The 14,543-nt window shown below is 39.8% G+C and overlaps 1 protein-coding gene across 1 annotated transcript in view; it reads right to left on the bottom strand.

Moving 5' to 3' along the window:
- The window catches only part of myom2b (myomesin 2b), a 63,021-nt gene extending 51,155 nt beyond the window's left edge, over positions 1 to 11,866 (bottom strand). The window contains exons 1-10 of the mRNA XM_079842193.1: positions 11,751 to 11,866; positions 10,620 to 10,738; positions 9,475 to 9,532; positions 9,105 to 9,259; positions 8,834 to 8,920; positions 7,288 to 7,376; positions 7,113 to 7,163; positions 6,854 to 7,018; positions 4,483 to 4,644; positions 4,160 to 4,301 (exon numbers count right to left, since the gene is read on the bottom strand). Coding sequence (XP_079698319.1) covers positions 4,160 to 4,301; positions 4,483 to 4,644; positions 6,854 to 7,018; positions 7,113 to 7,163; positions 7,288 to 7,376; positions 8,834 to 8,920; positions 9,105 to 9,259; positions 9,475 to 9,532; positions 10,620 to 10,705 — 995 coding nt within the window. The 5' untranslated portion in view covers positions 10,706 to 10,738; positions 11,751 to 11,866. The remainder of the gene's footprint in view (positions 1 to 4,159; positions 4,302 to 4,482; positions 4,645 to 6,853; positions 7,019 to 7,112; positions 7,164 to 7,287; positions 7,377 to 8,833; positions 8,921 to 9,104; positions 9,260 to 9,474; positions 9,533 to 10,619; positions 10,739 to 11,750) is intronic.
- Between the last annotated feature and the right edge of the window lie 2,677 nt (positions 11,867 to 14,543).

The raw sequence follows: 14,543 nt of genomic DNA, 5'->3' as shown, positions 1-14,543 counted from the left end.
CACCCACTTTGGCTCTGTGCTCTTGAGAAATTAATCTGCCACCTCTGGTGTTTCGGGGTGCAGTGGTTTCCAGGGAGTTCATTTCTTTAATTTTCCTTCCGATTAAGGCATTCGAAGAGTCTGCTCAGTTGTTCCCTGCCAGTCATCTGCTTCAGGGAGCTGGACAGACAACTCAAAATACACCAGAGGCCAGTCTTGAGAGGCTTGTTCCCTTAGTAGATTATTTGACAGCATAGCAACTTCTACAAAATGTGTCTCAATAGGTCCGGCAGACTATAGAAAGAGAAAACACAATGCAGTTCGTTTCTCTTCCACCTCGCTTCAACGTGGTCAGGGCCGAGCAGAAACAGGTGCTGAAACAAGACGGTCAGTTTCTGCTGGTGAAAGAGGCCAGAGAACATGGTATTTCATTGTCCCAACAAAGGATGTGGGGTTGCGTCCGATTTTAGATCTCAGGTCCGAGGACTGGTTTGTCACAATAGATCTGAAAAATGCATACTTCCATATATCCATCTTCCCTCAACACAGGAAGTTCTTCAGGTTTCCTTTCGAGGGCGAAGCTTACCAATACTGGGTTCTTCCTTTCTGCCTAGCATTGTCACCCCTCACCTTTAAGAAGTGTGTTGATGTTGCGACTCCAGGGCATTTGTGCACTTACTTATATCGACAATTGGCTGATTTTAGCTAAATCCGAGGAAATGGCGGTTCAGCATCAATATATTATTCTCTCCTACATAAAGTGCATGTGGTTAAGATTGAACACCAAGAAGAGTGTGATTTCTCCATTACAGAGAACCACTTTTTAGGGGTTGTTTGGGCACATTTGTCTCCTGCTCGTATCACCTGTCTCATCCTTATCCCGAAGTTACCATAGTCAGCCAGATCCGGTCCACATCCAGATCAGATGGTGGACCTGAACCTAGACACGACCACAACGCAGCCCTGAAAGTCAGCAGAGACGTGTTTGATAAACAATCCCCTGTGGGCCTCATCGACATGACAGCCATCAGCACAGATCCTCGGCAAAGATCACAAGAACCAGACAGGTCCTCCGCACAGACCCTATAGCCAGCTTCAGCTCCATACCGGTATGATGAATCGATCTTCAAGCAATAGGAACTGGATAAATATTTGAATGCTACCAATCCCAATTTGAAATCTGACCTTTGATGCAGCCTCAATCAAAATGACAGATTACTGAAGAACTGGCCCCTCAACTGAGCCTGGTTTCCCCGCCTGTCACCTGGAGTTTGGGTTCCTTGCCACTGTCGCCTCTGGTTTGCTTAGTTTGGGACACTTAATAGTCGACAATATTATTGATCTGACTGGACTGACACTGTAGCATGAGAACTGAACTGAGCTGGATGATGACAATCTTTTTTGCAGAACTGCTTTATAGATGAAATTAACTAATTTAATAATTGCTGATCTTTACAACAGAACTGAATCAACACTAAACAGACTTCAGCTTAACAACAGCCGAAATGCATCATATTTCCTGTTATTACTGTAAAGCTGCTTTGAAACAATATGTATAAAGTGCTGTATAAACAAAGGTGACTTGACTGTGAAATGGTTTCAGAGGCCGTTGGGGTATCCAACGTGATTTAATTTGGCCTTCTGTAAAATCATTACAGTGGTGGCTTAAGACCAAGGGTTTTTCCCCTTTCGTCACCCCAGACCAGATTATGTGCCTAAAGTGCCGACTAATGTGGCGCGCTCTATAGTCTATAGCCTATATATACTCTATCAAACCGACACCATCACTCTTATTCGCCTGCACTGATTCCTTCTCTAAGCTGAACAGCCAATCAGAGTTCTCTCATCGACGGCCCAACACCGATTCTACCTACATGTTGAAATAAAAAAAACAGACGAACAACGCTAAAAAATGGCGCGACGTGGCCTGATGGCCAACCGTCGGCTTGGTGTGTCCCTGGCTTAAGGCATAGTTATCAGGGGTATCCCTTCAAGAAGTGTGTAATGCGGTGGGCTGGGTCTCTCCGCACACAATTTTAAAGGGGTGGTAAACCACGATTTCACTATTCTAACTTTAGCTAACGTGTAATGTTGCTGCTTGAGCATAAACAACATCTGCAAAGTTACAACGTTCAAAGTTTAAAGCAAAGGGAGATATTTGCTTTTAAAGAAATCAGTTTCTAAGGACTACAGCAAACGGCCGCTAGGGACTACTACACATTCACCCAGGTTTTGCTGACATCACCAGGCCCAATATTTACATAAACCCCTCCTCCGGGGAATATGAAATAAGGGGGGCGAGGCAATTTTGTATCGCCGCGGGGAAGCGTTAGTAGGCTGGAGTGTTGTTGCCGCGATGCAGAGGAAACGCTGTTATATTCATCCGGATTGCAGGTCTGGGGTACTTGCTCTGTTCAGCCTTCATAGGGACGGGGGTGCGTTGCAGAGCGTTTAACATACAGCATGTTATATGCACGTGTGTTTGAGTCAGCGGGGAATCAGGCGCGCGCAGGGCTCCCTGCATCCACCGTCTTCGCGATTTCAATACCAGATTTGCACAACGTCAGCTGCGTGAAAAAAACACTGCCCGTGCGTGGATGCACGACGCGCGCGCTGCACATTTCACGGAGGACAACACAATCTTCCACAAACTTCGCGAGTTCAATACAGGATATGCACAACGGCTTGTCCTGAAAGCTGGATTTACAAACAGAAGCTGTTTACGGGCCACAACCTGTAAGTCTGATTTATTTTTCATCGATGTGTTTTCCTGTAATAGGTTGTAGCAAGGAAGTAAACAGATGACAGCGCTGTTCTGCAAACCAGTCTGTTAAATGCTCATTCATACTTAACGTTATCCGACGAACACCTATCGTTACAAACACTAACGTTAAAATCTCAACACCGAACCTGGCATTAGTGTAAATGATTCTTTGATTAGAGCTTTTATGTATTGTTTATCTACAGGCATGCTAAACATGGTTCTGTGTGTGATTTGGCTAACTTACTAGTTAAAGCCAGTGCTTAGTGTTCGTTTTGGGTTAGTTCTTGCGACAGATATTTGGCTATAATCGTTCTAAAAATACAAAAGTTAAAGTGCCATTCAGTAGCGATCATTATAGATCCGCAGTCTTTACTCTCGAGGACTGAACAGGTTCTGCTCGATCATCTTCACTCAAATGTTCTGGGTCTGATTCGGGCGGTAAGGGGCGTGACGTTTCCGACGTGCACTGCGGTTAGCGAATCACAACACACTGGGCCAGCTAACCAATCTGAGCCCACTGCGTATTTTTGAGGGACTGGCTTCATACAACCCGGAAAGCATCAGACCGTTTTACAAGGAGGGACAGAGCAGTGTAGAATAAAGGTCAAATATATGAAAAATAAGGCAATTTTTTTTTAAATGAAGCATGAACACATGTTACAGTGCACCCCACAAACACAATCAAGCCTTCAAAAGAATGTGTTTTACCACCCCTTTAAAGCTTAGACTTGGACTCAACACCAGGTTCTCAAGTGCTGATGTCTTAAGCTTGTGCTCGCCATTATTCACACGGACATGCACTTGTCAGTATGCTGTAGTGGGTATTAACATTTATATAGTGACATCATCTGATGCAGCGTAGAGTTGCCCCTAAAGGGAATGTCTCGATTACGACTGTTACCCTGGTTCCCTGAGAAGTGGATGAGATGCTGCGTCACCTTGCCATCCCTCCTGCATGCCTGTGAGAGACTTACTTCAGCCAATCAGAAGCTGATTATGTTTGGTCCGGGTTATAGCTTGAAGTTCCACCAATGAGTGATTACACATGCTTCAGACGCAATCACGCATTTGCATTCCCATAGCGTCATCATCTGACACAACATCTCGCTCCCTTCTCAGGGAACCAAGTTTGCAGTCATAACCGAGATGTTTTGCACTGACTGTGCTAGTGTTTAGTGGATCCATGTTGGGCTGTTCAAAATTATGATACAAGTACTATGACAAACCCCAACACTAGTTGATTAAAAATCATTGAATAACTGGCTCAGAAATTATCAGAAATCCAGTAGAAATTTAATGCAATGACATTCAGATTTTTTAAAGTGTCCAAAAACTTTTTTGAGGACAACTTTTAAAAAATACATTTATTCCAGAAAACAACTCCCATTGGGCAGACACCTTAGTCAGCGCAGTCACCTGTCAACAAAGTATCCAATGATGGGGCCTTCAGTGGTGGTGTTAGGAGGTTTCCAGGACACAATGACATAATCTCTATTAGCGTCATGGATCTTGATGTCCATTGGGGCTCCGGGAGCTTGAGGAACTGGAGGTGGACCATCTGTCAAGACAAAACATGAAGACTCCTACACATCACTGATGCACTGAGGGAATCAGTCTGAAACAGATGTATGTACTATATGAGATCGCCAGAGATAAATTATTCTAATCAGGACCTTTAAAGGCCATCAAAAGAATCACATAAGATTTTCCTTCAAGCCTTGGAAAAGTTCACTCTTTACCATCAACGTAGACGTAAGCCCTGTGGACAGCATCACCTCCCTTTGTCACCATGCGGAGGGTGTAAAGACCCTCATCATCCTTAGCGAGTTGAGTAAGCGTGAGCTTGGCAACACCTCCCCCAGACTCCATTTTCACCCACTTCGACTCTTTCAGGAGATGCTCTGGAGGGCCAAAAAAAACAACATGGGGTATCAGTGGAGAGAAAATGAAACTATTACTTTGTAGAATATAATGAGATTGGAGGGAAATGAGTCATAAACTAGACATAAAAATCTATTTCTTCAGTACATGACTCAACTGCAAAACAAATACCTACAAAACAGCTTGAAAATTTGTATCTGAGCAGGTGTGAATGATAAAACAATGAATCAATTGTCATTAGGACAGTTATATCACTATATAAACATTTTTGTATTATTCGACCACTTGACAAAATATACCTCACTATGTATGTACATGAAGAAGTAACATAGTATCTAGAATATAAAAAAAAAAAACATTTTATCACTATCATTAACTAAATGGACAAAAGCAGGAATTTATATTCATCAGAATTACAATAAATATCAATAATTACTTAAATACATTATATTAAAATATTTTAAAAGCAATGTCAACAACTGCGCTAAACATTGAGATGTATGCCCTCACATTCCTCTGGTGCATAGGTCCAAAAAATTTAAATCATACAAAATACAAATACTACATACAATTTTTTTTTTTTTTGCAAACCAAAAAGTGCACAGTCTAAAGTCTTTGCACTGTGAACTTTTTTAGTATGCTCTGAACACTTCTGTATTTTCATGGCCTCTGAATACAGACTTGTTCCCCCTCACAAAGACATTGTGTGAAGGCTTTCATATTGTTTCCTATCATTAAAATATTTTAAAGCATGAAAAATTCCGCTTTTGTGAACTTCCATGAACATTTTTCGAGTGATAAAACAAACAAACACTCTAAACACTGTCATACAAGTCCCAAGACAATAAAGGATTATGAAACTAGTGTAAAGGCAGTCTTTATGGTAAACTTTATGGCCAAATAAAAAGCATGTTAACTTTATTGCAATATTCACACTTGTTGCCTAGCAGCACAAAACAGAACTGTTTGAGTAGCCCTACATAAAAGACTGACTCAGCCTATCATGGAATGTGTTTGTCAGTCAGTAAATAATAGGGTATTAAAAATAGTCTTTTTTTTCAGTTCTGTTTGGTGCACAAAAATAACACTTAGGGCCAGATTTACTAACAGCTTGCGCCAGCACAAACTCTCTTTTGCCGTTAAAAACTACTGTCAGGATTTACAGCATTACACTAAAAAGGTGCTGTATGTATGTTTTTCACTTTACTAAAGCATAAATATACCATGATATGCTTGCAGATATGTAGGAAACATGCTAAATTCACCAACTTGTTTCTCAGAAAAACAATGCTAGAGCAAGTTATTCTACTTTTAAATGTGTTCCGTGACGGAATGTCTGTTTTTGTCTGTGCGAAACCAGACACCACCAGTTTACCCAATAGTATTTAGACACCACAGGTTGCCAGTTGGCAGAAAATACATCGTATTGCAGCCATGGAAGCCAGTGAACAAACCGGGTCAGAGATTACAGATTCTACCCGACCTAAAAAGCCTCAGCTTCCATCAAAAAACCTCTATGAACGAGAGCATATTAAAACGCGGATAAATCAACTCATCAACTTACAGTGTGGCTTTCATTGTCAATTGCACTCGCTCCTGTTGCGTGTCCTCAAGCTGGCAACCCGTGTAAGCATCGAGTCTGATGAGGAGGGGGCGGGGAAAACAACACTCTCCAATATTTTGAATTTGGACTGCAGTACCCATTTCAATCCTGCATACCGCACCTTTAAAGACACGCAATGAAAAAAAAGTGCTAAAAAGGCAAGGACACCGTCTTTTTGCGGCTAACTTTATGTATATGTATTTGTAGGAGTTTCCCTTTCAGACGCAAAATTTATGGGAGGAGAGTATTTAAATGAATCATGCCAGAGGATTTACTAAGGTTTGCGCTAGTCAATTTACTGGTGTTTGCGCCATTATTTAACGCCCAAAAAAGCACCCAGCAACCCAGACGCTAATTTGCGCTGTTCTTGGTAGATTGCGTTGGTCATTATGGAAATGATCCGGCTGCGGCTGTCCTGCTGTGTTCTTTAATTTGTGCGTCATCAGTAGATCACAGGTAAACCTTTCAACTCCCATCAGCGCTTTTTAGGTTGTGCTCTCACGCTAATTTACCCTGTTTAGTAAATCTGGCCTTTTACCGTTAAAAAGTGATCTATGAATTCTTCCTAACATTAACTGTGTAGATACGTTCAATAACAGTGGTGGCCTTTGCTGGCCACTTCCTACCATTTCGGTACCACAGTGCTTCAGGCTGCAGGTTAGCCAGGTTGGGGTTAATGGTCATCTTGCAGGTCAAGGTGGCTTTGTCGCCTTCTTTTCCAAAAGTCACGTTAAACGTTTCGGTGAAGGTGATGTTAATCTTTGTGTACTTGATTTCAGGTAAAATGGCATCTGTGAAACAACAAAACAGTTCCTTTCTTTCATGACCTGTTTTTAAATCATCCCAGTTATTCACTCTTTAATGAAAGTAGACTTTCCCACTTACACTGGTAAGGCATCCAGGAATAAGGAGTGGACTTCTCTTCCTCCTTGCACCCTATAAAGCAGACACAACAAGAAAGAAAGGGATCATAGTCTATGTTTGGGTAAAAAAAAAAAAGATAACAAAAGATCTTATTGTAAGGACGCTTAGATATCAGAAAACAGGAGACAAGACTTACTCTTCACAATGATGGAGGCCTGTGAGGAAGCCTGTCCATGCAAGTTTGAGGCTACAGCTGCGTACATTGCAGTGTCATCAGTTGCACACCTACAAAAAACATGCATAACTCATTCACAGGTGTCTACAACTTCAATCAATACACGTCTGGACCGCAACACTGTCTTCACCCACTCCACTAATTAATCAGTCAATAAATAATCAGCATGATTGCTATTTGATTGGATATATGCCACAGTCATTTCCTAATTGACATTTGGAAAGTACATAAAGTGCTTCCCCATCATGATGGATAAATTGGCAGTTAACTAATGCTCTAATGTCAAGAGGATAATTGCTCCAAACTAAATGCTAATGTAGGCTAACGCCTGCTTTTGAAACGTGTTCAACACGGGAGGCTCTAAGGCTTGAATGGCACACACGAGACGCAAGGGAAAAGAAAATGAGAAGACTGTAATGTGACCTTCAGCGTGACCGTACTATATTAGAGACGTTCCCTTGGCCCATGTGGTCTTGAGAAGAATGGCTGTTTGTCAAAAAGTGAAAGGTTTGGTCATTTTAGAAGAAATGCGGAGTGCCAAGCTTCACCTGTGAGGTTAGGCCTGTGAATGCAAGAAGCCATCAGGAATGTGACATAAGGGCCAGGGTGAGTTGTTGTGGGACTGACAGGGTGACAGCAGTGAAAGTCATCTCTCTGTAAGGCGCCGGAGTGTCAGATGACACCAAACTCAGCACTTTGACATGAACAGCTGACAGCAGCTCAAGACGTGGGCGGCGCACCGACCAGCCCAGGACTAAATTGGAAAAGTTCACATGCAATCCCATTGACATGACTTCCTTTTGTGGAAATTCACTTGTAAGTTACATTTAATTGTGTTTTAGAGGGTGAATCTCATGAGACCTATGAAGAGCATATCCTTTAAAGTCAAATTGCACCACAAATAATTTACAAATAAATAATTATCTGAACTTAAAAAATGAGGAATATTTTAGAATGATTAAAATGTGTTAGAATATTATAACAATTGGGCATATTTCCCCTAATTTCATTACTGGAAAAAATTATTAATTATTTTCACATTATTCATGTATTTATTCTACCATGTTTAATGCAATTATTCTAAACCGTTATTACAATAAAACGAAAAAAATTATTTGAATAACCACTGGGAATTGCAACCAAAAAAATACTAAGGCGCATTGCAAATTTGGGGCGAATTAACTTAATGGTCATGATAGTAATGTCACAATGCATCCTACTGGATTTAAAACGTTCCTTTAAAATTTATTTAAGGAGAAATACAACTCGGAAATGTTTGTCCTGAGATACCTACTAGACAAAAGTTTTCCAAAAGTTTAATAATTTGAAAATCTCTTAAAAGTTTCCTGCTTTCTGTGGCCATATACTAACTAAAATGTGAGAATGTAATGAGCACTCAGTCTTTTTGATTCATTTTGTCACTCATTCTGTTCAATACCGATCATCAGTAAGCCACATTCTGTCATTGCATCACAATCCAAAAAGTACATAGTAAAGTTTTGATTACTTGAGGATGGTGAGGGCATGGAATCCAGCACTGTTCTCCACAAAGTACTTTCCAGAGGAGATGTCCAAGATGACATCATCCTTGAACCTGTATAAAACAACAGATCTTCTTAGTATCTCTTTAGCCTGTTCCATATGATTAAAATATTAACAAATGTTTAATGCGAATAAAAGAAGTTTACATTTATTAACGAAATGTTTTCTTGTAGCTGGCTACATATAATGCTAGACCCCTAGTGTGCAGGAAGCCTGTGTGTGCAAAGAAACCTCACCATTTGACGTGTGGGGTGGGATATCCCTCCACAGAGCAGAAAAGTTTTATGGCACTGTTTTCATACACTGTGTGGGACCTCAGTCTAACCAAAAACTTGGGGCCCCTGATCATGGACTCCTCACGGATGTATTTTTCAGGCATCTTCTTCTCCACCTGATGAAAAGAGACAAAAGATGCCACGGCCTTTTGGATCATAAAAAGTATAGGTGTGACAAAATATATGTATGTCCTAAGAAAGAGTCAGTTTAACCTCTGATTCACTCGGCCCACTACAACTAACACCAAATGTCTTTAACACAAATAAAAATACATATTGACTAATGAAAGTACTATAAACATGTCAGAAAATGTTATTTAAAGGGCTTTACCACTCCCTGGATTCTCTTCTGTGTTTGGTATTGATATTTCACCTCTTCAGCCGCAGAGCTAAAAACACACATTTTCGTATATTAAAATGATGGGCTCAAAACTAACAGTCAGTACAAACAGCATGAAAGAAACAGAAGATTCATCAGAGAATTCATAATATCACCATGGGTCAGTAATGCTTCATGTCATCCCAGGTTAATAATCAGTGATTTTGACATGCATACAAAAGCATATAATTCATGCATTACAACCCACACATTTTAGGGCAGTCTTCAGTGGAAAGAAACAAGACAAGGAAACATACACTGATTTTTCTTAAATAAAACATTTCAGAATATGATCAAATAAAATGTTTGACATGTATTATCTTTACCCATGGGTCACATTATGGTTTTGAAACTGAATACTGACCTTTTGACCCCTCAGAGGGCAAACAATAACTACCATCATCACAAGCACATACAAGCTTTGGTGAGGAATTCTCTTCACTATAACATAAAATGTTCTTTAAATCAGTATCTACTTTTGTCCTGATATATAACTAATTCCTGTCATAATTGTAGGACAAGATATATATCCTATAACCAACTTATCCTAAAACGTCCAATTTAAATGTCAAAACGGAAAGCTTGTCATACTTAAAAACATGTCTGTATATTTAAAATGTACTATTGAAAGCTATATGTTTCCAGACAGTATCAGGATATTTGGTGCATGTCTTAAAACTGATATGAGTGGTCTTCTCTAGTTTTAATCACCTTCATTTGAATTAGCTTTCATTTTTTTAGTTCATATTAAATCTTCCTGCAGTGTGACAAATGTAGACTGTGGTCTCTCTCTCACTAATATGAGGTCATGTAAGCTGCATGCATAATTAGAAAACAGTTATACGTGGAGTATAGCATGTCACACTGCAGGCCATGTCAACTTCCCTAAAGTATTTCATGTCAACTACCCAGAAGAAATTAGTGACATGAAGGTACCAGTTATAGCTCAGCTACTGTTGGTAATAGGGTTTATCAGAAGAGCTTCAGCAGTTAATGGTATTATATGTTATGATGTTGCTATTTTATTACAAGTAGTTTTAGTATTGCATCATGATTAGCTGCGACTTGATTTGAGCTGCCGTAATTCTTCACCTTACCTGGAGTATTCCCGAACAACACATTTAGACTGAGTATTGAGGTATTCTTGACCGAAATGCTTGTGTCTGGTAACAACTGCAGCCATATTTGGTAACCTCAAAGGACCTATGAATCAAACCTGAAACAAAAACATGCATCGTCTTTGCACACAAGACAAGACAAAATGCATTGGCAGATGCACAAATTGCTATCCCCAAGTTCCGACTTCAGTGTTCAAAGTTATTTGGGGCACGGTATTGCAGTAAATCCAAATTGTGGCATTCTCCTGAATAGATTTAGGTGTTAGGAAAATGGACCTGTTTGTAGATATGAAGAGGAGGGGGTGTTCTGGAGCTTTGGGCCACAAGGAAGCCAACCCTCACGGCAGTTTAAAATTAGAGTTTGGGGGTTGGGATATCGGACAGTCCAAGGAGATGGGTACAGTATTCCAGGGTAATTTCTACTGTATAGCCAAGTGTATACTGAAGACATGCTATTATTGCGTAAATGTACTGACAAATGGAACAATAACCACTTCTCATGAAAGTTTATCTTATAATAAGGACAAATAAACTACACTGCAAGACAATCTCAACAAAGAAAACCCCAAAAGAACAAGAACACATTCCTCACATTTCTTTAGAAAAATAATTACACAAATAAACGAACAATCATGCATACTCAAATGCAGCATTACATCATCGCATTCACATATGAACCCCACATACAATAGCATCTACTGTGCATATCAAAAATAAAATATTTATTTTTGGTCAACAGACGACCAAACTACATTTGTTAAAAGTAATGGACACATAATGCATCTAGAATCATTCATGGGAGGGGAAAACAATTTTTAAAGGTCAAACGACAGGTCACTTTTACAAAACAAACAAAACAATGTCGAAGTTTTTCCAGATATCAAGTCACCAATATTCACAAGGCACTGAAAAATATTTAATTGCCAACGTTTTATGAATCCTTTCAAAGTCAAGTGCAGCTCCCACTCAAGCAACATCATTTGAGATAGATCAACATCCTACCAAGGTAAAGTTTAAAAGTCTTCTCCAGCCTCAACGTTATTTCTACAAGGACAACTCTGCTTTATAATTTAATATAAGTGTGGAAATAAGGAGGCCAGACATACTCACCCCAGGAGAATACAAGAGCGCGACGCGGAGGTAGATGAGCCTCTACCCGCCTGTGTGAAATCAGCTGATGAAAAGCAAAATATTACCCATGCGGAATGCTGCCTCTCCCGCATCCCATTTATGGATAGGCATTAGACTATATATAGCTTTTACTAACTTCCCACCTCATTTCGCACAGCTATTAAGACAGCCAGACAGACGTTTTAAATTGACGCTGGATATTGAATGTTTTTGTTTTGTTTTTGTTTTTTTTAACGAGAGATTAATTGGTGAGTCGAACAGAAAAGTAGATTATAGACACAATTGCTAAAAAGACGAAATGCACTCATACTTTTTTTAACATTTTTTTTTAGCTTTATTTATTGTTTTTATTGCTCAACAACATTTTTCGTTATTGTTGGATGTTTTGAGAATGTATTATCTATTATCTAGCTTGCTTATGCTGGCTATAGCGGCATCAGGCTATTATACGATATTTGTTGTGGATAAGACATTAAAGGGATATAGTTTACTCAAAAAAATTTAATTACCCCATGATAGGCTCGCCCTCAAGCCATTCTTCTTTCAGACAATCAGAGCCTATTAAAAAATTGTGAAAGACAGTCTGCTTGATAATTGAATTGTATTAAATATGGATATTTTTTTCTTTCAACATATCGCTTTTGCTTCAGAAGGCCTTTATTTACCTCTTGGAGCCGTGTGGATCACTTTTATAATGGATGGATGCACTTTTTTGGGCTTCACATTTTGGGCTGCCATACTGCCATCATCCCAGCAAACAGGGGACGTCCCCCGGACGTTGCGAACGTCCGTTTAGGTCCGCCGTAGGTCCGCTTTGTAACGTTCGCTGGCGGACGTTCGGAGGACGTCCCCATTTGATCCGCTTTATAACGTTCGCTGGCGGACGTTCAGAGGACTTCCCCATAATAACGTTCGCTGGCGGACGTTCGGAGGACGTCCCGATTTGGTCCGCTTTGTAACGTTCGCTGGTGGACTTTCGGATCTATATTTGATCCGCTTAACGTTCGCTGGCGGACGTTCCCAGGACATTTGTCCAGGCCAGTTTACGAACGTCTATTTCTCTCCTCACCTGCCATTTCCAAATGGGATAGCAACACTTGCAAAATCCAGTCGCCCATATGCATTGTCTTTTATCATCAGACATGACACAACTCAGACAAACGAAAAATGTAACTAAAATAAACCCGTATTAGATTTAAAAGGGGATTTGTTTATTTCTTAAAATCCATTAAATTAACTGTGATCATGGAACGTATGCAACAAATATATATATAGATATAGATTTGAATGAATTGTAGGTCTGTTACAAATAACTTTCCTGTTACACTTACCAGTATCACTATCATCAAATCGCGAGTTTGTTTTCAGCAGTAATTTAAACATCAAAACACAATACCCTGCAATAATATAATTAAACATAGGCTACAATTTATTATGTATTACACATGCATGAAGGAAATAAGGTTGAATCTCAGGAGCTCTAAAAGAATGAATCGACTTCAACTGAGGAATGCAGCTAAAGAAAACGTGAAGAATGAAAAACCACATTGCTGGAAAGAAAGTGGAAATAACAGGTAAGAAAAATATAATTTTCCTATTTTACCTGGTCAGGTGAAGCGATTTTTCAAGAAAAGCGATTATAGGACACATTTTTACTGCTTAATACTTAGAGCATAAGCTCAAATAACAAAAAAAAAAAATGTTTGTGTTGTTGCCGTTGAAACCGTCTATAGCCACACTGGGAGACACAAGCAAATATCGATCAAATGCACCTGACCGAGTGACGTCATTCTTTAAAGGCACGCGCAGCATGTATCCATGGCAACGCTTAGCTGCGTAGAGACAGTTAACGGTCCTGCCGGATTTCCTCAGAGGCGGCTTTGAGTGCTCTTTCGTCGGTAGAAAAGGTATTTATAATTTTTGATTAGTAGACATTAGCTACCATAACCATTGTTAATCTTGTAATGTTTAAAATATGAAAAATTTACCTTTTAAAACGTTTGCTGAAGTTTTCTATCGTGTAGTAGCCTACAGCTGCTAACCATTAGCACTTCGAAGCTATAACGGTATGTTAAGCTGAAATGAGACGACATTATCTGATATTGACAAATATAGGGATTAAATATCGAACTTTATACAGTAAATATACTGAGTAGAAAGACAAAGCCCAAATTGGGACAACCGTTATCTTCCAATATGCGCTGAATATAATATTAGGCTAATTTGGACCATGGTCTATCGAAATCAAAATAGTCAACAGTCTTTTTTTTCAATGGACAAACGATGATACTGGACATAAAATCATAACACTACTGAATGTGTTCATTTTGTTGTTTTAGGTTAAAAGCCAAGTGGAAGAATTGCCATCGGACCATCGGACTAACCCCACGGCTGACAACCAGAGACGCGCGCACACACACACACACACACACACACACACACACACACACACACACACACACACACACACACACACACACACACATACACACACGCGCGCGGGGAAAGAGCACATCACCTTTACAACTGTTCAATTAAAATAAATGTACTTTGTTCCTTACAATTCATATATGTCTGTTTTCTTTGGTTTGCCGAAATATAAAATAAAATGCTGCTAAAGTGAAAGTCCCCTAAACGTCCCAAATGACCGCTGGACGTCCTGTGAACGTCCTCATGAATGTCCGGAGGACGTCTTTGAGGACGTTCGCGGGACGTCAAGAGGCCCCTACACATTGACATCCGGGGGACGTTCGCTGAGGCCATTTAGGGGAC

The sequence above is a fragment of the Gobio gobio genome (genome assembly GCF_949357685.1).
Source record: "Gobio gobio genome assembly, chromosome: 18".
Lineage (NCBI taxonomy): Eukaryota > Metazoa > Chordata > Actinopteri > Cypriniformes > Gobionidae > Gobio > Gobio gobio.
Note: the sequence above shows the minus strand (reverse complement) of the source record. Positions and strands in the feature narration are given on the sequence as shown.